The sequence below is a fragment of the Heptranchias perlo genome, chromosome 19 (assembly GCF_035084215.1).
Source record: "Heptranchias perlo isolate sHepPer1 chromosome 19, sHepPer1.hap1, whole genome shotgun sequence".
Classification (NCBI taxonomy): Eukaryota; Metazoa; Chordata; class Chondrichthyes; order Hexanchiformes; family Hexanchidae; genus Heptranchias; species Heptranchias perlo.
This window is the reverse complement of record NC_090343.1, coordinates 44,562,345-44,584,049: the sequence shown is the minus strand read 5'-3', so window position 1 is coordinate 44,584,049 and position 21,705 is coordinate 44,562,345. Positions and strand designations below refer to the sequence as shown.

Sequence of the window (21,705 nt, the reverse complement as noted above, 5' to 3'; positions counted from 1 at the left end):
CAATAACCTGCTCACCGATGCTCAGTTTGGGTTCCGCCAGGACCACTCGGCTTCAGACCACATTACAGCCTTGGTCCAAACATGGACAGAAGAGCTGAATTCCAGAGGTGAGGTGAGAGTGACTGCCCTTGACATCAAGGCAGCATTTGACCGAGTGTGGCACCAAGGAGCCCTAGAAAAATTGAAGTCAATGGGAATCAGGGGGAAAACTCTCCAGTGGCTGGAGTCATACCTAGCACAAAGGAAGATGGTAGTGGTTGTTGGAGGCCAATCATCTCAGCCCCAGGACATTGCTGCAGGAGTTCCTCAGGGCAGTGTCTTAGGCCCAACCATCTTCAGCTGCTTCATCAATGACCTTCCCTCCATCATAAGGTCAGAAATGGGGATGTTCGCTGATGACTGCACAGTGTTCAGTTCCATTCACAACCCCTCAAATAATGAAGCAGTCCGAGCCCACATGCAGCAAGACCTGGACAACATCCAGGCTTGGGCTCATAAGTGGCAAATAACATTCGCGCCAGATAAGTGCCAGGCAATGACCATCTCCAACAAGAGAGAGTCTAACCACCTCCCCTTGACATTCAACGGCATTACCATCACCGAATCCCCCACCATCAACATCCTGGGGGTCACCATTGACCAGAAACTTAACTGGACCAGCCATATAAATACTGTGGCTACGAGAGCAGGTCAGAGGCTGGGTGTTCTGCGGCGAGTGACTCACCTCCTGACTCCCCAAAGCCTTTCCACCATCTACAAGGCACAAGTCAGGAGTGTGATGGAATACTCTCCACTTGCCTGGATGAGTGCAGCTCCAACAACACTCAAGAAGCTCGACACCATCCAAGATAAAGCAGCCCGCTTGATTGGCACCCCATCCACCACCCTAAACATTCACTCCCTTCACCACCGGCGCACTGTGGCTGCAGCGTCTACCATCCACAGGATGCACTGCAGCAACTCGCCAAGGCTTCTTTGACAGCACCTCCCAAACCCGCGACCTCTACCACCTAGAAGGACAAGGGCAGCGGGCACATGGGAACAACACCACCTGCACGTTCCCCTCCAAGTCACACACCATCCCGACTTGGAAATATATCGCCGTTCCTTCATCGTCGCTGGGTCAAAATCCTGGAACTCCCTTCCTAACAGCACTGTGGGAGAACCGTCACCACACGGACTGCAGCGGTTCAAGAAGGCGGCTCACCACCACCTTCTCGAGGGCAATTAGGGATGGGCAATAAATGCTGGCCTCGCCAGCGACGCCCACATCCCGTGAAGGAATAAAAAAAAATACTCTTGCACTCTTGCCTCTGAGTCAGAAGTTCGTCGGTTCAATCCCCGCTCCAAGTAGGGTTGCCAACTCTGGTTGGAGGTTTGATCATGTGACATATGACCACGTGATGTCTCACCATGTGACATCTAATCACATGACATCCGACCACGTGACGTCTGACCACGTTTTTTTAAATATTCGTTCATGGGATGTGGGCATTTATTGCCCATCCCTAATTGCCCTTGAGAAGGTGGTGGTGAGCCGCCTTCTTGAACCGCTGCAGTCCGTGTGGTGTTGTTCCCATGTGCCTGCTGCCCTTGTCCTTCTAGCTGATAGAGGTCGCAGGTTTGGGAGGTGCTGTCGAAGAAGCCTTGGCGAGTTGCTGCAGTGCATCCTGTGCATGGTACACACTGCAGCCACTGTGTGCCGGTGGTGAAGGAAGTGAATGTTTAGGGTGGTGGATGGGGTGCCAATCAAGCGGCTGCTTTGTCCTGGATGGTGTTGAGATTCTTGAGTGTTGTCGGAGCTGTACTCATCCAAGAAAGTGGAGAGTATTCCATTACACTCCAGACTTGTGCCTTGTAGATGGTGGAAAGGCTTTGGGGAGTCAGGAGGTGAGTCACTCGCCGCAGAATACCCAGCCTCTGACCTGCTCTTGTAGCCACAGTATTTATATGGCTGGCCCAGTTAAATTTCTGGTCAATGGTGACCCCCAGGATGTTGATGGTGGGGGATTCGGCGATGGTAATGCCGTTGAATGTCAAGGGGAGGTGGTTAGACTCTCTCTTGTTGGAGATGGTCATTGCCTGGCACGTGTCTGGCGCTTATGTTACTTGCCACTTATCAGCCCAAGCCTGGATGTTGTCCAGATCTTGCTGCATGCGGGCACGGACTGCTTCATTATTTGAGGGGTTGCGAAAGGAACTGAACACTGTGCAATCATTAGCGAACATCCCCATTTCTTAAGATGGAGGGATGGTCATTGATGAAGCAGCTGAAGATGGTTGGGCCTAGGATACTGCCCTGAGGAACTCCTGCAGCAATGCCCTGGGGCTGAGATGATTGGCCTCCAACAATCACTACCATCTTCCTTTGTGCTACGTATGACTCCAGCCACTGGATAGTTTTCCCCCTGATTCCCATTGACTTCAATTTTACTAGGGCTCCTTGGTGCCACAGTCGGTCAAATGTTGCCTTGACGTCAAGGGCAGTCACTCTCACCTCACCTCTGGAATTCAGCTCTTTTGTCCATGTTTGGACCAAGGCTGTAATGAGGTCTGGAGCCGAGTGGTCCTGGCAGAACCCAAACTGAGCATCGGTGAGCAGGTTATTGGTGAGTAAGTGCCACTTGATAGCACTGTCGACGACACCTTCCATCACTTTGCTGACGATTGAGAGTAGACTGATGGGGCGGTAATTGGCCAGATTGGATTTGTCCTGCTTTTTGTGGGCAGGACATACCTGGGCAATTTTCCACATTGTCGGGTAGATGCCAGTGTTGTAGCTGTACTGGAACAGCTTGGCTAGAGGTGCAGCTAGTTCTGGAGCACAAGACTTCAGCACTACAGCTGGGATGTTGTTGGGGCCCATAGCCTTTGCTGTATCCAGTGCACTCAGCCATTTCTTGAGATCACGTGGAGTGAATCGAATTGGCTGAAGACTGGCTTCTGTGATGGTGGGGATATCGGGAGGAGGCCGAGATGGATCATCCACTCGGCATTTCTGGCTGAAGATGGTTGCAAACGCTTCAGACTTGTCTTTTGCACTCACCTGCTGGATTCCGCCATCATTGAGGATGGGGATGTTTGCAGAGCCTCCTCCTCCCGTTAGTTGTTTAATTGTCCACCACCATTCACGACTGGATGTGGCAGGACTGCAGAGCTTTGATCTGATCCGTTGGTTGTGGAATCGCTTAGCTCTGTCTATTGCATGTTGCTTCCGCTGTTTAGCATGCATGTAGTCCTGAGTTGTAGCTTCACCAGGTTGGCACCTCATTTTTAGGTACGCCTGGTGCTGCTCCTGGCATGCTCTTCTACACTCCTCATTGAACCAGGGTTGATCCCCTGGCTTGTTGGTAATGGTAGAGTGAAGAATATGCCGGGCCATGAGGTTACAGATTGTGCTGGAATACAATTCTGCTGCTGCTGATGGCCCACAGCGCCTCATGGATGCCCAGTTTTGAGCTGCTAGATCTGTTCTGAATCTATCGTCTACAAATGTTACTGCATTTACCTTATAAAGGTTGGGTTCCTTATAGATGAGGTTTCATGCCAGCAGCTGTTTTGCGAAAAGTTCAGAGAACCAGAAGGCCGCCCGTGAGTAGGTCAAGAGAGGAAACCGAGGGCGGGGGAAGAGGGGAAACCGAGGGCAGGGGAAGAGGGGAAACCGAGGGTGCGGGAAGAGGGGAAACCGAGGGCGGGGGAAGAGGGGAAACCGAGGGCGGGGGAAGAGGGGAAACCGAGGGCGGGGGAAGAGGGGAAACCGAGGGCGGGGGAAGAGGGGAAACCGAGGGCGGGGTAGGGGGAAACCGAGGCCGGGGGAAGAGGGGAAACCGAGGGCGCGGAAGGGGGAAACCGAGGGCGGGGGAAGAGGGGAAACCAAGGGCGGGGAAGGGGGAAACCGAGGGCGGAGGAAGAGGGGAAACTGAGGGCGGGGAAGGGGGAAACCGAGGGCGGGGGAAGAGGGGAAACCAAGGGCGGGGAAGGGGGAAACTGAGGGCGGAGGAAGAGGGAAACGGAGGGCGGGGAAGGGGGAAACCGAGGGCGGGGGAAGAGGGGAAACCGAGGGCGGGGGAAGAGGGGAAACCGAGGGCGGGGGAAGGAAGAAACCGAGGGCGGGGGAAGAGGGGAACGGAAGGTGGTGGAAGGATTTTTTGGGGAAAACGAGAGGTCGGAGGAACTTTGATTCCACCTGTAACTAATAGTAACTCACTGAAATTACACCAATAACACCTCTCATAACCAACAGTAATACAATACTCACTGATAGTCTATATGTAATTGGTAGTCATAGGTGTAACATCCTGATATCATAGAAGTTTACAACATGGAAACAGGCCCTTCGGCCCAACATGTCCATGTCGCCCAGTTTATACCACTAAGCTAGTCCCAATTGCCTGCACTTGGCCCATATCCCTCTTTACCCATCTTAATAGAATCATAGAAGTTTACAACATGGAAACAGGCCCTTCGGCCCATACCTTTACTCTAGTAGTAATCCTATAACCCTCTGATATTCACCCTGAAACTATCCCAGAATCCCCTTGCACTGCTCAAGATGTGGTCAGTCCCCCCATTTGATGACAGTTTTAACTGGCCCGATCTCTCTCCCTATCTCATTGGACTCTGGTTTGGACTCAGGTTCTATGTGAAGGTGATAATTCTGAACTGGGAGTTTCAGGCAGAGATGATCTGTACTTGGATTTCACACGACAAAACTGGCCAACACAGACCGATCTGAACCAAACTGAGAGATCGCACAAAGGGCAGTGGGCCCAGTGTTTGGGGCACTTCTCACAGGGCACATCGTCCTAAACTCAGCTCAGCACCAACATTTCTAAACCATCCCCTGGGCTCAGACTCAATAAGGAGAGTTTTCATAGAATGAAAGAAATTACAGCACAGCAGGAGGCCATTCGGCCCCAGTGCTGGCAGTATCTCCCGTAACCTCACTCTCCCAGGTCCTTTTATATTTCTCCTTTTCAAATACTAACCTATTCGCTTTTAAATTATGTTCTAGTTTCTGCCTCAAAAGCCACTTGTGAAGCATCCCATGGTCTGTTATCCCTCAGTGCAAAAACTTTCCTTTTCACTTTCCCCTTGATTCTTCCAGTGAGAATCTTGGTTTCTGTTCCCTGGTTCCCCATTCGCCCACCAGCGCAAACAATCTTTCACTATTTACCCATAGTAAGGTGCCCAGGTTTCACTCACCCCTTTACTGGCTGCTCCTCTCTCAGTGCTGCTCCCACTCACCACCTTGGTGCTACTGCTCTAGCTCTGCAGGAAATGCTGGTCCCCACGTCCACTTCATTCTCCTGTCTTTCTCTCCCCCCCCCCACACCGCCCGAGCCCCAATCCCTCGACCCCCCACCTCCATCTCTTTTCCTACCCGAGCCCCAATCCCCCGACCGCCAATCTCCATTTCCCTCTCTCGGCCTGAGCCCCAATCCCCTACCCCCAGTCTCCATCTCTCTCCCTTCCCGAGCCCCAATCCCCTACCCCCAGTCTCCATCTCTCTCCCTTCCCGAGCCCCAATCCCCTACCCCCAGTCTCCATCTCTCTCCCTTCCTGAGCCCCAATCCCCTACCCCCAGTCTCCATCTCTCTCTCTTCCCGAGCCCCAATCCCACGACCGCCACTCTCCATCTCTCTCTCTTCCCAAGCCCCAATCCCCTGACCCCCAGTCTCCATCTCTCTCCCTTCCCAAGCCCCAATCCCCTGACCCCCACTCTCCATCTCTCTCTCTTCCCGAGCCCCAATCCCCCAACCAGCAGTCTCCATCTCGCTCCCTTCCTGAGTCCCAATCCCCTACCCCCACTCTCCATCTCTCTCCCTTCCCGAGCCCCAATCCCCTGACCCCCACTCTCCATCTCTCTCTCTTCCCGATCCCCAATCCCCTGACCCCCAGTCTCCATCTTGCTCCCTTCCTGAGTCCCAATCCACTGATCCCCAATTTCCGTCTCTCTCCCTTTCCGAGCCCCAATCCCCCGACCTCCAGTCTCCATCTCCCCCCTGCCCGATCACCCCACTGCACCCTGACTGAGATCAAGGAACTGAGAACAGACTAGGGATTGATCCTGGGGCCTTCCTGGTCTGTAAGGCCCAGCTACTGACTGGAGACAATCCCTGAGCCTTCGGGGACTCATTGCTCTCGACTCTTAGTAAATTCTGGACTCGGATAAACAGTGCTTTTACATCTGGAGCTTCTTCAATTTAGCTCGGGGGAGAGCACTGTCATTATTTTGGATCCCCACATTTGCACAACTAAAACCAGCTCCCTTATCCCCACGGCAGAATCATAGATCCACAAGAATGGGATTAGCAGCCAGGATGGGAAAGGGTGACAGTCCCTGATGAGTTTAGTGGCAGCCAGAAATGGGCAGAATTGAATCAAATGTAGTTCTAACATTTCAAAATTGAGCTAAACATCCAGTCCTTTGCTACAAGTACTGATCAAGGCAAGCAGATTCTACTGGACTGCCTGACGTGTTTTTATATGCTCTCATTTAAAACGAAGTTACATTCTCCCGGAGCTGTGGGTCAGAGTAAAGCTTGGCTAAATCCTGTCGATACTTTTACTTTAAATTTGCCTGACTTTTATTCCACATTTCCTTTAGCCAACCGAAATTATAAAAAGAAAAAAGCACTAAAATATTGCAAATGTTGGAAATCTCAAACAAAAACAGAAAAGTTGTTATGATCTGGAATGCGCCGCCTGAAAGGGTGGTGGAAACAGATTCAATAATAACTTTCAAAACGGAATTGGATAAATACTTGAAAAGGAAAAACTTGCAGGGCTATGGGGAAAGAGCAGAGCAGTGAGACTAATTGGATAGCTCTTTCAAAGAGCTGGTACAGGCACGATGGGGTGAATGGCCTCCTTCTGTGCCGTAAGAGTCTATGATTCTAAAATGCTGAGAATACTCACCAAGTCAGGAAGCATCTGTAAAGAAAAGGGAGGTGGGGGATCAGAGATGCACCTCTCGGGATGGGTTGGGGGGGAAGATCACAGATGCACCACTCTTTTTGGGGGGGTGGGGAAGATCAGAGATGAACCATTTGGGGGGTGGGGGAAGGAGATCAGAGAACCCAACTTTCAGGGGTTGTGGGGAACCATTCATGGGGACACCCGATATCCGATATGACCCTGCCAGTGAGCAAAAGCTTTTTTTAGGCTCCCTATGAGCAAAGATGCTCAGCTACAGGGGAGCCAACCTTTAATAGATTAATGCAATAACGTTTACAAACTGTGGGCAAGGGTCATGTGAACAAATATCACGTGAGCAGATGTCACATGATCAAACCTCCAGGAATATGTCCAACCAGAGTTGGCAGCGCTATGGCTCACTAATGTCCTTCAGGGAAGAGAACTTATAACTCCTGCTCAGTCAGGCCTACACCAGAATCTATCCCACACTACGTGGTCTCTGAAGTGAGCAAACAGGCCATTCAGTTGTACAAACAGTCGCACCATTACCAGATCACAATCCTGGAGTTCCCTACCTAATACAATCGACACGAGGACTGCAGTGTTTCAAGAGGCAGGTCACTCACTCAAGGGTATTAGGGATGGGCGATAAATATCGCCTTGGCAGCATCCTGAGAAAAAACGTATATAAAGATAATCACTGTGAAACTAAGCCAGTCAGACTAGGAAGGTCAAAGATTAATTCCCAGGTAGCCCATCTCGGTGGGAGAAGTGCGACAGTTGACCTGAGGGAGGCTTCAAAGCTCCTGGTTACTATCTAGAGCCCCCTGCTGGAAAACGCATCTTATTGTACGATTGACCCTATGTAAGGGTTCGGCAGTGATGCCCTGTCTCCTCCCCTTCCTGCCCCTTACTCCCTCCTCCCGCAGTTGAATGCCAAGCTAACACTCACCGTTGAGGCTCAGAGATAAAGACAACAACCCTTATTTCTGCTTTCTACAGTTCTTACTACATTTTATAGGAAAGGCCTGTTTTCACCACTTGCATTAACTGTTGTCAAATTACAGAGCTTCTCAAATATTTTTTCCAAATAGGTGTGTGGCAGTCCTGGAACAGCAAGGAAATATTCAATGTTCCAAACAGCTGTTGAGAAGAGTCTAGTTCAGCAGCTGTATGACATTCCACTGAGCTTCGAGAGGCCCAGAGCTACAGCCCAGCAGCAGGTAAAAAGAAATGGCTTGTAATTATAAAGTGCCTTCCACGACCTCAGGACATCCCAAAGTGCTTCACAACCAAAAGTACTTTTGAAGTTTAGTCACTGTTGTAGGAAAAGCAGCAGCAAAGTTCCATACAGATGAATGGCCAGATCATCTGTTTTAGATGTTGGTTGAGGGATAAATGTTGGCCGGCTCTTCTTCAAATAGTGCCATGAGATCCTTTAAGTCCACCTCAGAGGGCAGACAGGGCCTCGGTTTAACATCTCATCTGAAAGGCAGAACCTTCAACCATGCAGCACTCCCTCAGTACTGTACTGGAATGTCAGCCTGGATTATGGGCTCAAGTCTCTGGGCTGGGACTCATGACCTGCCTGACTCCAAGGCGAGCATGCTACCACTGAGCCAAGTAATTACTTACTGAGTTACTGTTTTATGTAGGTGAAGGATTCTCACAGCTGTTCATGTTGTCAGTTGTTAGCTTAAAGCCGGGGCAGTGGATCATGGAATTGTATTTGTGATTCCCACACATGGTAACATTTTGCCACAAGTATAGAATTTCTCAGTTCTTTATAAAAAATAAATAAATTCTGCCAGTGTTGCTCTTCACTTCTCCCCCCTCTTGTCCTCAGGTCCAGAGGCACTGGCTGCCTTCTCTGGTACCTCACCCATTCGGCTAGTCTTCAAGTGTGTGATAGTGAGAACCAGCAGGGTATTCCCTCAAGAGGGGCATCACAATTTAATCTGATTCAGTCCTCAACTGAAAAATGTATGAGTGCCTCGCAGCAAGGCGTCACTCGATAGTGACCAGAAGTGAGGAGTCCTGGGTGGTTTGCCCTCTCTCTAGGCTGGGAGGACTGAAACCAATTACAGGGCCCCCTACTCTAACTGAGATTAGTTACCTCAGCACAAGCCAGGGATTGAAATGATGGGAGGAAGGGCCCTGATTCTGGTCTGTACGATTTGGTGGTACACCAGGTGGAAGAGTTTACTCTCGGAGTAAAATTCTAAAGATGTGTGTGTGTGTGTGGGGTTGGTTTTCTAGGTGTACGACATCCCTCCAAGAGTGTGCACAGATGGGCCTGAGAGAGACGGCGCCTACGATATCCCAGCGTCGTATGGAAGAGAGCCTCAGAGAATCATTGGGCCCTACAGCACATTGCCAACTCCCCGCAAGCTCAGCTGGGACCCACACGACGAGTCCAGGGCTGTAAAACAAGCGTTGTACGATGTGCCGGCATCAAGGGAGGAAGCCGCCTTCTCAAGGGAGGCCCTTTACGACGTTCCTCCAACCAAATGCGGGGCCGGGAGCTCGGATCTGCCTTACTGTGGCATGCCGCACCCTGGCAGGGGGGGCCAACCTCTGTACGACACCCCACCCTCGAAGAACCAGTCACTTTATGACATTCCCCCGTCACGCGAGCAAACCGCCATCAGCCGAGTGAACAGTCCAGCGAGATTCTCGGAAATTTACGACGTTCCCGTGAACACCCCCAAGCCTGTTCTGGATAGGCTGCAAAACATTTACGACCTCCCGAGGGTTTCTCCGCCGGCCGAGCAGAAAGGCCCGCCCAAAGCACGGCGCCTTGGGGAACCTGTGTACGATGTTCCCCCGCAGGTCTCCAGGGACGTTCAAACTACCCTAGAGAGGACCGATAGCTCCAGTGCGGAACGCAGACAGAGTGTTTCGCCTCCTACTTCAGGCAAGCCTCCAGGTCCTCCTGTGCCCGAGCCGGCCAAGGAAATAACACTGGACGTGGACCTGGCCATTGAAAGGTTGATGCAGCTACAGCAAGAGGTGGCCGGCTCGGTGGCGAGCGTAATGGTCTTTGTCAGCAGTAAATGGAGGCTCCACGACCACCTGGAGAAGCACCTCACTGAGATCCACCATGCGGCGGACAATGTGATGAAATGCCTGGGCACCTTCATGGGCTTTGTACGGGGGGTAAGGGTCAATGCCACACGCCTGACAGACAGCAATCTCCAGAACCGGCTGTGGAAACAACTACAAATTCTGGAAGACTCGCACCAGATCATGGTGGAGACCAGCCAAGCATTGAGCGGCTGCAACTGGGCCCTTAGTGCCCTGGTGATGAGCAAACCCCAGGCGAACCCCGACGAACTTGATCGCTTCGTCATGGTAACTCGGACCATCCCAGATGATGTTAAACGACTTGCATCCATAATAATTGCAAACGGGAAACTTCTCTTCAACCGCGCTCAGAGGCAGGAAGGGCAGTGGCACCAGAAATCCCCTTCAACACTGGACAAACAACAAGTAGTAAATAACAATCATCCTAGTCTGCAGAGAAAGAGCAACTGGAACATTATTAAACAGAAAGCCCCATTGCCCACACCTCCGCGGAGAGAACACAATTCAAAACCAAGCCACTCGCTAATTCCCAAACAATCTATGATAGAGGACTGCGACTACGTCCAGTTACAGGTTAGTATATTAACAGGAGATATCGTAATCTCAGATAGAGGACCCTTCAATCCAGTCCTCGACCAAGACAGTATTTCTGTTCTGATAGTGACATCTGCTGGTGTAGGGCAGTTTATTCCCCAAAACCTTTCTGTTGACAGAATCTTCACACACTCTCATGGGCCCCCTTTAAGTATTGACACTCTCTGATGGACCCCCTTTAAATATTGACACACTCCTAAGGACTCTCTTCAAATATTGACACATTCCCAGGGACCCCCTTTAAATATTGACATGCCCCCAGGGACTCCCATTAAATACTGAAACACTCCCATGGGTCCCCTTTAAATACTGACACTTCAGATATCGACACACTCCCAGGAGTTCACTTCAGATATCGACACACTCCCAGGAGTTCACTTCAGACATTGACACACTCCCAGAGACTCCCTTCAGATATCGACACACTCCCAGGAGTTCACTTTAGACATTGACACACTCCCAGAGACTCCCTTCAGATATCGACACACTCCCAGGAGTTCACTTCAGACATTGACACACTCCCAGAGACTCCCTTCAGATATCGACACACTCCCAGGAGTTCACTTCAGACATTGACACACTCCCAGAGACTCCCTTCAGATATCGACACACTCCCAGGAGTTTACTTTAGATATCGACACACTCCCAAAGACTCCCTTTAGATATCGACACACTCCCAGAGACTCCAGTCAGATATTGACACAATCCCAGGAGACCCCTTTTCTAACTTCCAAAAGACAGTGTCAGCTACCCAATGGAACACAGTACCCGGTTGCAGAATTTATTTGTATATAGCTCCGAAATAATATACTGGTAAAGTAGGGGAAGTTATGAAAACCCAGTGATGCTCTGGACTTGCTGGGTCCCTTTGTCTGAAGGTCTGTGAATCCCAGTTTGGAAACCTATGGTGTTGGGAGTACTTTAAACACTGGTCCCGTCTGATGGTGTTGGGAGTACTTTAAACACCGGTCCTGTCTGATGGTGTTGGGAGTACTTTAAACACTGGACCTGTCTGATGGTGTTGGGAGTACTTTAAACACTGGTCCTGTCTGATGGTGTTGGGAGTACTTTAAACACTGGTCCTGTCTGATGGTGTTGGGAGTACTTTAAACACCGGTCCCGTCTGATGCTGTTGGGCGTACTTTAAACACTGGACCCGTCTGATGGTGTTGGGAGTACTTTAAACACTGGTCCTGTCTGATGGTGTTGGGAGTACTTTAAACACCGGTCCTGTCTGATGGTGTTGGGCGTACTTTAAACACTGGACCCGTCTGATGGTGTTGGGAGTACTTTAAACACTGGACCTGTCTGATGGTGTTGGGAGTACCTTAAACACTGGACCTGTCTGATGGTGTTGGGAGTACTTTAAACACTGGACCTGTCTGATGGTGTTGGGAGTACTTTAAACACTGGACCCGACTGATGGTGTTGGGAGTACTTTAAACACTGGTCCTGTCTGATGGTGTTGGGAGTACTTTAAACACTGGACCCGACTGATGGTGTTGGGAGTAATTTAAACACTGGACCCGTCTGTTGGTGTTGGGAGTAATTTAAACACTGGACCCGACTGATGGTGTTGGGAGTAATTTTTTTTAAATTTTTTTTTATTCGTTCACGGGATGTGGGCGTCGCTGGCAAGGCCGGCATTTATTGCCCATCCCTAATTGCCCTCGAGAAGGTGGTGGTGAGCCGCCTTCTTGAACCGCTGCAGTCCGTGTGGTGACGGTTCTCCCACAGTGCTGTTAGGAAGGGAGTTCCAGGATTTTGGCCCAGCGACAATGAAGGAACGGTGATATATTTCCAAGTCGGGATGGTGTGTGACTTGGAGGGGAACGTGCAGGTGGTGTTGTTCCCATGTGCCTGCTGCTCTTGTCCTTCTAGGTGGTAGAGGTCGCGGGTTTGGGAGGTGCTGTCAAAGAAGCCTTGGCGAGTTGCTGCAGTGCATCCTGTGGATGGTAGACGCTGCAGCCACAGTGCGCCGGTGGTGAAGGGAGTGAATGTTTAGGGTGGTGGATGGGGTGCCAATCAAGCGGGCTGCTTTATCTTGGATGGTGTCGAGCCTCTTGAGTGTTGTTGGAGCTGCACTCATCCAGGCAAGTGGAGAGTATTCCATCACACTCCTGACTTGTGCCTTGTAGATGGTGGAAAGGCTTTGGGGAGTCAGGAGGTGAGTCACTCGCCGCAGAATACCCAGCCTCTGACCTGCTCTCGTAGCCACAGTATTTATATGGCTGGTTCAGTTAAGTTTCTGGTCAATGGTGACCCCCAGGATGTTGATGGTGGGGGATTCGGCGATGATAATGCCGTTGAATGTCAAGGGGAGGTGGTTAGACTCTCTCTTGTTGGAGATGAAGTGGAGATGCCGGTGATGGACTGGGGTTGACAATTGTAAACAATTTTACAACACCAAGTTATAGTCCAGCAATATTAAAATTGTAAAATAAAATTGCTGGACTATAACTTGGTGTTGTAAAATTGTTGGAGATGGTCATTGCCTGGCACTTATCTGGCGCGAATGTTACTTGCCACTTATCAGCCCAAGCCTGGATGTTGTCCAGGTCTTGCTGCATGCAGGCTCGGACTGCTTCATTATCTGAGGGGTTGCGAATGGAACTGAACACTGTGCAGTCATCAGCGAACATCCCCATTTCTGACCTTATGATGGAGGGAAGGTCATTGATGAAGCAGCTGAAGATGGTTGGGCCTAGGACACTGCCCTGAGGAACTCCTGCAGCAATGGACAAGTCTGATGGTGTTGGGAGTACTTTAAACACTGGACCCGACTGATGGTGTTGGGAGTACTTTAAACACTGGACCCGACTGATGGTGTTGGGAGTAATTTAAACACTGGTCCCGTCTGATGCTGTTGGGAGTACTTTAAACACTGGACCTGTCTGATGGTGTTGGGAGTACTTTAAACACTGGACCCGACTGATGGTGTTGGGAGTAATTTAAACACTGGAACTATCTGATGGTGTTGGGAGTAATTTAAACACTGGACCTGTCTGATGGTGTTGGGAGTAATTTAAACACTGGACCTGTCTGATGGCAGTTCGTGTGGTGAAGGTGCTCCCACAATGCTGTTAAGTAGGGAGTCCCAGGATTTTGACCCAGTAACGATGAAGGAATGGCCGATATATATAGGAACATAGGAACAGGAGTAGGCCATTCAGCCCCTCAAGCCTGTTCTGCCATTCAATTAGATCACGACTGATCTGTATCTCAACTCCATCTACCCGCCTTGGTTCTCTAACCCTTAATACCCTTGCCTAACAAAAATCTTGCAATCTCAGTTTTGAAATTTTCAATTGACCTCCAGCCTCAATAGCTATTTGGGGGAGAGAGTTCCAGATTTCCACTACCTTTGTGTGAAGAAGTGCTTTCTCACACCCCGCTAAAAAAAGTCATAATAAGAATAAAACCCGGACGGCAACCATCTTCAGCTGCTTCATCAATGACCTTCCCTCCACAGTGTTCAGTTCCATTCGCAACCACTCAAATAATGAAGCAGTCCGCGCCCACATGCGGCAAGACCTGGACAACATCCAGGCTTGGGCTCATAAGTGGCAAATAACATTCGCGCCAGACAAGTGCCAGGCAATGACCATATTCAACAAGAGAGGGTCTAATCACCTCCCCTTGACATTCAACGGCATTACCATCACCAAATCCCCCACCATCAACATCCTGGGGGTCACCATTGACCAGAAACTTAACTGGACCAGCCATATAAATACTGTGGCTACAAGAGTAGGTCAGAGGCTGGGTATTCTGTGGTGAGTGACTCACCTCCTGACTCCCCAAAGCCTTTCCACCATCTACAAGGCACATGTCAGGAGTGTGATGGAATACTCTCCACTTGCCTGGATGAGTGCAGCTCCAACAACACTCAAGAAGCTCGACACCATCCAGGACAAAGCAGCCCGCTTGATTGGCACCCCATCCACCACCCTGAACAGTCACTCCCTTCACCAACGGCGCACTGTGGCTGCAGTGTGTACCATCCACAGGATGCACTGCAGCAACTCGCTAAGGCTTCTTCGACAGCACCTCCCAAACCCGCGACCTCTACCACCTGGAAGGACAAGAGTAGCAGGCACATGGGAACAACAGCACTTGCACGTTCCCCTCCAAGTCACACACCATCCTGACTTGGAAATATATCGCCGTTCCTTCATCGTCGCTGGGTCAAAATCCTGGAACTCCCTTCCTAACAGCACTGTGGGAGAACCGTCACCAAATAGACTGCAGCGGTTCAAGAAGGCGGCTCACCACCACCTTCTCAAGAGCAATTAGGGATGGGCAAATAAATGCTGGCCTCACCAGCGATGCCCACATCCCATGAACGAATAAAAAAGAAATCCTGAAAGGCCTAGCTCGAATTTTAATGTTATGCCCCCTTGTTCTGGATTCCATCTACCCTATCAACTTCTTTATCATCTTAAATACCTATACGTCCAGGTCGGGATGGTGAGAGACTTGGAGGGGAACTTGGAGGTGGTGGTGTTCCCATGCACCTGCTGCTCATGTCCTTCTAGGTGGTGGAGGTGGCGGGTTTGGGAGGTTCTGTCATATGGACCTGTGTGGCCTCAAGAAGTAGTGATCCTGTCAGCAGCTTGTGCAATGCTGCTGCCCACCTACCCAACTTAAAAATCATTCCAGCCTGTTCCACATGTGATGCCGCAGGGACCTGCCTGTTGAAAGGTGCTCCTGAGCAGGCCCCAGGCTGTAACAGTGGCTGGTGCAGACATACGTGAGGCCTTCACCCAAGGCCTCTCCAGGGGGACCTCTCCCGGGGCCATGAACAACATTCTCCTGATGATCTCACTGGTGTTTCTCTGCAGAGGAAAGAGGAATTCGAAAGGCAGGAGAAAGAAAAGGAGAGCTTCAAGCAGAAAGAAAAGGAGAGCTTCAAGCAGAAAGAAAAGGAGAGCTTCAAGCAGAAAAAGCTCCTGTTAGAACGACAGGTACCTATCCTGCTGTTACTGGATTTCTGTAAAGTGTATTTTCCTTGAGCTAAATTAGCCCTATTTTTGATTTTTAAAAATTCTGAAGCAAGTTGTACATCAAAGGCTTTTTCATTAAAATATTTTGTGGCCACACTGGGCAGTGGGACTTTATTTCCCTTTTTGTTTCTGTACTACATGGCTAGACCTAGCATTGGTTAAATGCAGTTCAGTGCTCCCTCTATACTGCCCTGACAGTGCTCCTTAAAGGGACACTGTCATTAGGAAGACTCCTCCTGTTGGCTCAGCTGGTGGTGAAGGCAGTGAGTGACTGCTCCATACAAACCAGGAAGGTCCAGAGTCAATCCCTGGCCTGCACTGAGCTAGCTGGGGCAGCGGTAAGGGTGTTAAAATTGGCCTACGTCCCCCATGAACTGGGGAGGAGAAAGCAGGTCACGGCCTCCTCTCCTGATCACTAGCCCATAACGTCTGCTGGGAGGTGTGTGTGGGGTCAGAACCGTGACTGAATAGCCTGCCGAGACTCACACCTGAAGAATGCCCATTCAGGCGAGGTACTGGAGAGTGTCTGTCTCATGAAACGTACCCCAGCAAGGAGCTAGCAATTGCGGGTGAGGAGGAAGGAAAACTGGTGGAGGGGAGAAAAAACAGGAACATCTTGCTTGCAATCCAGTAATTGTTGACACAAGCAAATTGCTCATTTGACGGCATACAATAGGGCAGAAACTCACTGGGGATTCTACCTGTAGAATCGTCTGTCTGAAGATCAGGGCTGTTTGTCTCGTAATTGGCAATAAATTGCAATTTTAAGTCTGTGCTTCCCTAAGTAAAAGAATGAAGTTACATTTATATAGCGCCTTTCATGGCCTCAGGACAACCAATGAAATACTTTTGAAGTGTGGACACTTTTGTAATGTAGGAAATGCGACAACCAATTCACACAGCAATGTGATCAATGGCCAGATAACGGGCCAGAATTTACTGTCACCATAACGGCGAGGCTAACGGCACTCAGTTATTTATGCGCAAATTGCACAGCAACTTATGGCGAGGGCAGATGCATAGTTGAACGCGGAAATCGGAAGATGCTGTCTGAGATGAGTCACTCCACCGGTAGCTTCACAAAAAGGGCATCGCGCCATCTGACTCACCATTGAAATGCATTGAACAGCGTGAAGTTGCTGTATTTGCGCAGTAGATATGAACTAAACTCGCCGCAGAAAGTTAGCGCTCGTTCATTTCAGTCTAAATCCCCTTTCTTAACAGCGTGATAAGTGTTAATTACTGCCAAGCCACCTCTCTGGTACTGAACATTAACTATTACAAGTGTGGAGTCTCGTTCCTTCAGCTTTTAATTGTTGGAGATTTTTTTTTTAAATTAAACAATTTTTAAACTTTTTCTTTCTCTTTATTTCGCTTTCTGTACCTGATCTGACATTGAATTCACTAATCTATCTTACACTTCCTGGTTCAGACTCTGTGTTGTTCATTAATGATTCTTCAATCTGATTGACTAAGGGGATACACAGTTGCTTGCCCTGTTCACACAGGTCCCAGATGCCCTGTAGAGGCGCGCTGTTTGGATCTCTAACTTACAGTAACTTGCCGTGCAATGTCTCATGGAAAGTAAACGGCGAGGGCAAGACTAGCGAATGGCGGGCTCCCACTGAGCCATGGCTGACAGTCGCTCTTTCGCAGCCATTCGGCCGTGTTCAAATCCAAGTCCCAGTGCTCCAAGCCCTCTGCACTATCCTGTTCCCTCAGCCCAGAGAAGAGGCTTTAATTCCCTCTGTCCAGGCTGGATTTAAACCTTGGCCCCAGCACCCCCGCGCCCTCTAATCAGATTGAAGAATCGTTAATGAACAACACAGAGTCTGAACCAGGAAGTGTAAGTTAGATTAGTGAATTCAATGTCAGATCAGGTACAGAAAGCGAAATAAAGAGAGGGAAATTAAGAGAGAGAGAAAAGAAGAAAAAAAGATTAAAACAAAGTTTTAATTTTTAAAAAAAAACTTCAACAATTAGAAGCTGAAGGAACGAGACTCCACACTTGTAATAGTTAATTTTCAGTACCAGAGAGGTTGTTTGGCAGTAATTAACACTTATCATGCTGTTAAAAAAGGGGACTTAGACTGAAATGTATCTCCCCATCAAATCTCTCACCTCTGCCCAATTTCCACAAAACCATTTGTCTCAATCCAACGTCCTTCAATCAGAGCAGCAGTATCCCCCTCTGTGACGCTCATTGATGGTAGTCTGTAATAGTCTCAACGTAAGTGACCTCACAGTAGTCTGGTGAAGGGAGCTCTCACCCACTCCTTCCCCTTTCCCCCTGTACTTTTGTTCTCCTGGGCTCACAAACCATTAGGGAACCACAGACAAAAACTGTAAGCTGTCTCCAGGAATGACGAGGCTACCAGCCCTGAGCTTCAGACTGACGATTCAGCAGGTAGAACCCGTTGAGTTTACTGCCACATTGTATACAGTCAAACAAGCAATTTACTGACATCAACAATCACTGACTTGCAGGCCTTTCTTCCCCTCCACCAGTTTTCCCCCTCCTCTCCCAAAGTGGAATGCTCTGTCCATCTCACCCACACCACCCGGCAGCCCATGCGAAGAATGATTCTGACTCATCATAGAGGGCACTTGAGAGTCTGGAGAGTGATGCCACCGTACTGACGATGGTTTCTCACCTGAGCTGCACGCTGCCCTCATCCAGTGTTTCCATGAGTACTTCCCAGGAAGGTTCAGGGGCTGGCAGGTAGGAACGGGAATCCCAGCTGATCTTTGCCTTTAGGTAACTCGATGACACTGGTGTCTTCACCAGCATCTAAGCTGAGATCAGCTAGCGCAACACAGACTAGAGATTGAATCTGGGACCTTCCTAATCGACATGGCTTGGTATGCACTGGCATTTGACTTTTAAAAGATACCCTGAAATAGAGACCCTTCTTCAGTCATTCTCCATAACATTACAGTGTGGGAAACGGCAGAAAGACATGGTGCGTAGTTTGGTTGATTACCATAACCTACTATGGCTCAATGGTAGCTCTCTTGCCTCTGAGTCAGAACGTTGAGGGTTCAAGTCCCACTCCAGGGACTTGAGTACATAATCCAGGCTGACAGTGCAGTACTGAGGGAGTGCTGGACTGTTGGAGGTGCTGTCTCTCAGATGAGATGTTAAACCAAGGCCCTGTACGTCCTTTCAGACGGATGTAAAAGATCCCACGGCATTATTTCAAAGAAGGGCAGGGGAGTTCTCCCTGGAGTCCTGACCAACATCACTGAAAACAGATTATCTGATCATTTATCTCATTGCTGTTGTGGGATCTTGCTGTGCACAAATTGGCTGCTGCGTTTCCTATATTACAACAGTGACTACACTTCAAAAGTACTTCATTGGCTTTGGGATGTCCTTTTCTCTTAACCCTTTTTTTGCTCTCGTGTAGATGGCGGTAGTAAAGGTTCGAAAATCAGGCGAAGGGAATGTTAAAGTGAGTCCGAAGGAGATCCAGCCCCCGGCCTCTGGTCCCGAACAGTGCAAAATGTACTTCAACGCCCTGCACAAGGCCATCGTGTCGTTCACCGACAACATCAACAGCAACCAGCCAGCGGACGTTTTAATCAAACACAGCAAGGTGGTGATAATGATCGGCCAGAAACTGGTGGACATGCTGTGCCGGGAGACGGGGCAGAAGAACATTCACAAAGAGATGCTCAGTAAAAGCAACCAGTTTTGCAGCCGAATGAAGAATGTCGCCGTGGCAACCAAGAATGCTGTGATGCAGCCAAACCCAATTGCCGTGCAAGAGATGAAGGACCAGGTGGCAGAGCTAGCCCAGCATGCCGAGCAGCTCAGGCTCCTACTAGAACAGGCTGTTGCCTTATAAAGGGGCGGAAAACTGAGAAAAGGAGATTTTATTTTTTCTCTCAGCTAAAACTCACTTTAAAAAAAAAATGTATCTTTGCAGTGGTCCAGATAATTTGTTTTATCTCTTGCCATTTGATTCCTGCTGGTTTTTATTTTGAGAAGATGAGGCAAGATTAAGCGGGGTCAAGGTGTAAAATATAAACACGGCTGTCCCTTTTACCCAGTAACACCATGACCTCAGAAAGAAGCCAAACGATTGGATCTCCGGCATCCAGTCAGTTAGCTCTTTGGTTCTGTGCAGTGCTGTAAAAGGAAATTATTGCATCATTTGGCCAAATAGTAAAATAGCCAGCATTTATTAAAGGGGGTGGGTATTGTCTAAGAGGGGTATCTCCTTTATACATCATTCATCTGGTTTATCACAAACCTGCAACCTGTTACATCATAATTCAGATTATCCTTCCCACACCAACAGCAACGGCTCCCTTTGAACTGTTTCACAGTTCTTTATAACCTAAGATTGGATGACAAGGAATAGCTTTATCAAGGTTTAAAACCAACGTTATATTCAGCAAGCAAACTCCAGGTTCAGTGCTCTGACTGCAGAAGTCTACCTACGCCAGCTGTCTAATTGATGCTGGTTGTTAAGGGAATATCTCTAAATTGTAGAGCCAAACTGGTGTGAAATATTAACACTTACCAGAGTAAAGGAACATCTATAAATATAAGTATGTCATTACACCCTCCAGGAGAGACAATGGGGTCGATTTTAGCACCCGCGATCGGGTGCGTTCCTGGCGGAGGGGCCACGAAAATCAGCGATTCCCGGGGCGGGTCGGGAGCCCGGCTCCAACCCGCCCACTTCCGCGTTTCCCACAGACGCGCTGACATGCGCACGCGGCCCCCGCATGTGGGACTCCCGCCGGCAATTAAAGCCGGCGGGGTGCCACTTAAGGTATTTATTTTGGTATTTCAGGTCGTTTACAGACCTGATTAACAAGATATTTTAGGAGGGTTGGGATTTTACATACAACTGGGACTGTTTCCCGGACTGGGGGAAACACTCCCAGTTCAAATGGACGTGTTGCAGCCATCAGCCTGTGGCAGCTGCAAAGGTCCATTTGACAGGTGGTGGGGGTGGTGGGGAGACCCTCACTCATTGCAGGAGGCCACTCTGTCACTTTGGACAAAGTTTGGCCTCCACCACCCTCCTCCTAACAATAAAATTCACCAACTTGCACACTTACCCTGGGGTCCAGACACATGTACCTACCTTGCAGACCCCCTCAGATGTACATCTTCCAGATGGGGGCCGCCGTAGCTGCAGTCATGACCTCCTCGGAGGGCGAACAGCCTCACCAGCCTCGCCATCCACGCCGTCCACCTCTGACACGTGGCGCTCCACAACACAGTGCTGTGACACATCCACCTGTACAGCAGGAGGGAGGGCAACCGCAGAGAGAGATGCGTCGCAGAGGGCACTACCCTCGCCACAGGGTCCACAGACCAAGGCTCAGCTTCCTGGACCTCTCTGAGCAGCAGTGCACACGGAGGCTCAGAGTCACTCGTCATGTAGTCGTGGACATCTGCAGCCTCTTTCATGCCGAGCTGCTCCCGGCTGGCCCGAGCACCATCTTCTTACCTGTCGCTCTCAAAGTCACCACTGCCCTCAACAACTTCTCCTCCGCATCCTTCCAGGGTGCCACCGGGGACATGGCCAGCGTCTCTCAGTCATCTGCACAAAAGAGCTCTGCAAATACACCTACACCCACTCTGCAGTGACACAATGGGTGGCATCAGTTGTGGGTCTTCATTGTGATCCTCAGGAAAGGGCGTTATTGCACAAACCAGACAAGATTCGCAAAGACGTGGCAGTAGTGGTGCCAATATAATATGTTATGTGAGTTGGTCAGAAATTAAATATAAGTAAAAACCATGACAAACCCTCAAACACCCTTGTGCATCCCCTTCATGTTCACGACACGTTTGCCTTACGCTTCCTACTGCACATATGTGATGCATGCCCTGTGGCTGCAGCACAGGTAGTGGCAGGTTGAGTGAGGCTGACTGTGAAAGAGATGCATGAGAGGGTGAGTATGAGATAGAGCCATGAGATTGTATGAGGATTGGGTTGAGTGGTAGTGGTGGGATGAGTACTGGTGAGGTGAGTAAGTGCAGGTAAGATGAGGATGAGGTTTGAGTGGGTGTGAGGGGTGATGTGACAGAGTAGTGTTGGTAGTGCAGAAGGAGATGTGGGGTGGGGGC

General features: G+C 49.6%; 1 protein-coding gene across 1 annotated transcript in view; it reads left to right on the top strand.

The window, feature by feature from the left end:
- LOC137335496 (cas scaffolding protein family member 4-like) overlaps positions 1-21,460 on the top strand; it is a 48,275-nt gene extending 26,815 nt beyond the window's left edge. The window contains exons 3-6 of the mRNA XM_068000839.1: positions 8,016-8,144; positions 9,181-10,581; positions 15,447-15,569; positions 19,019-21,460. Coding sequence (XP_067856940.1) covers positions 8,016-8,144; positions 9,181-10,581; positions 15,447-15,569; positions 19,019-19,459 — 2,094 coding nt within the window. The 3' untranslated portion in view covers positions 19,460-21,460. The remainder of the gene's footprint in view (positions 1-8,015; positions 8,145-9,180; positions 10,582-15,446; positions 15,570-19,018) is intronic.
- Positions 21,461-21,705: the final 245 nt, after the last annotated feature.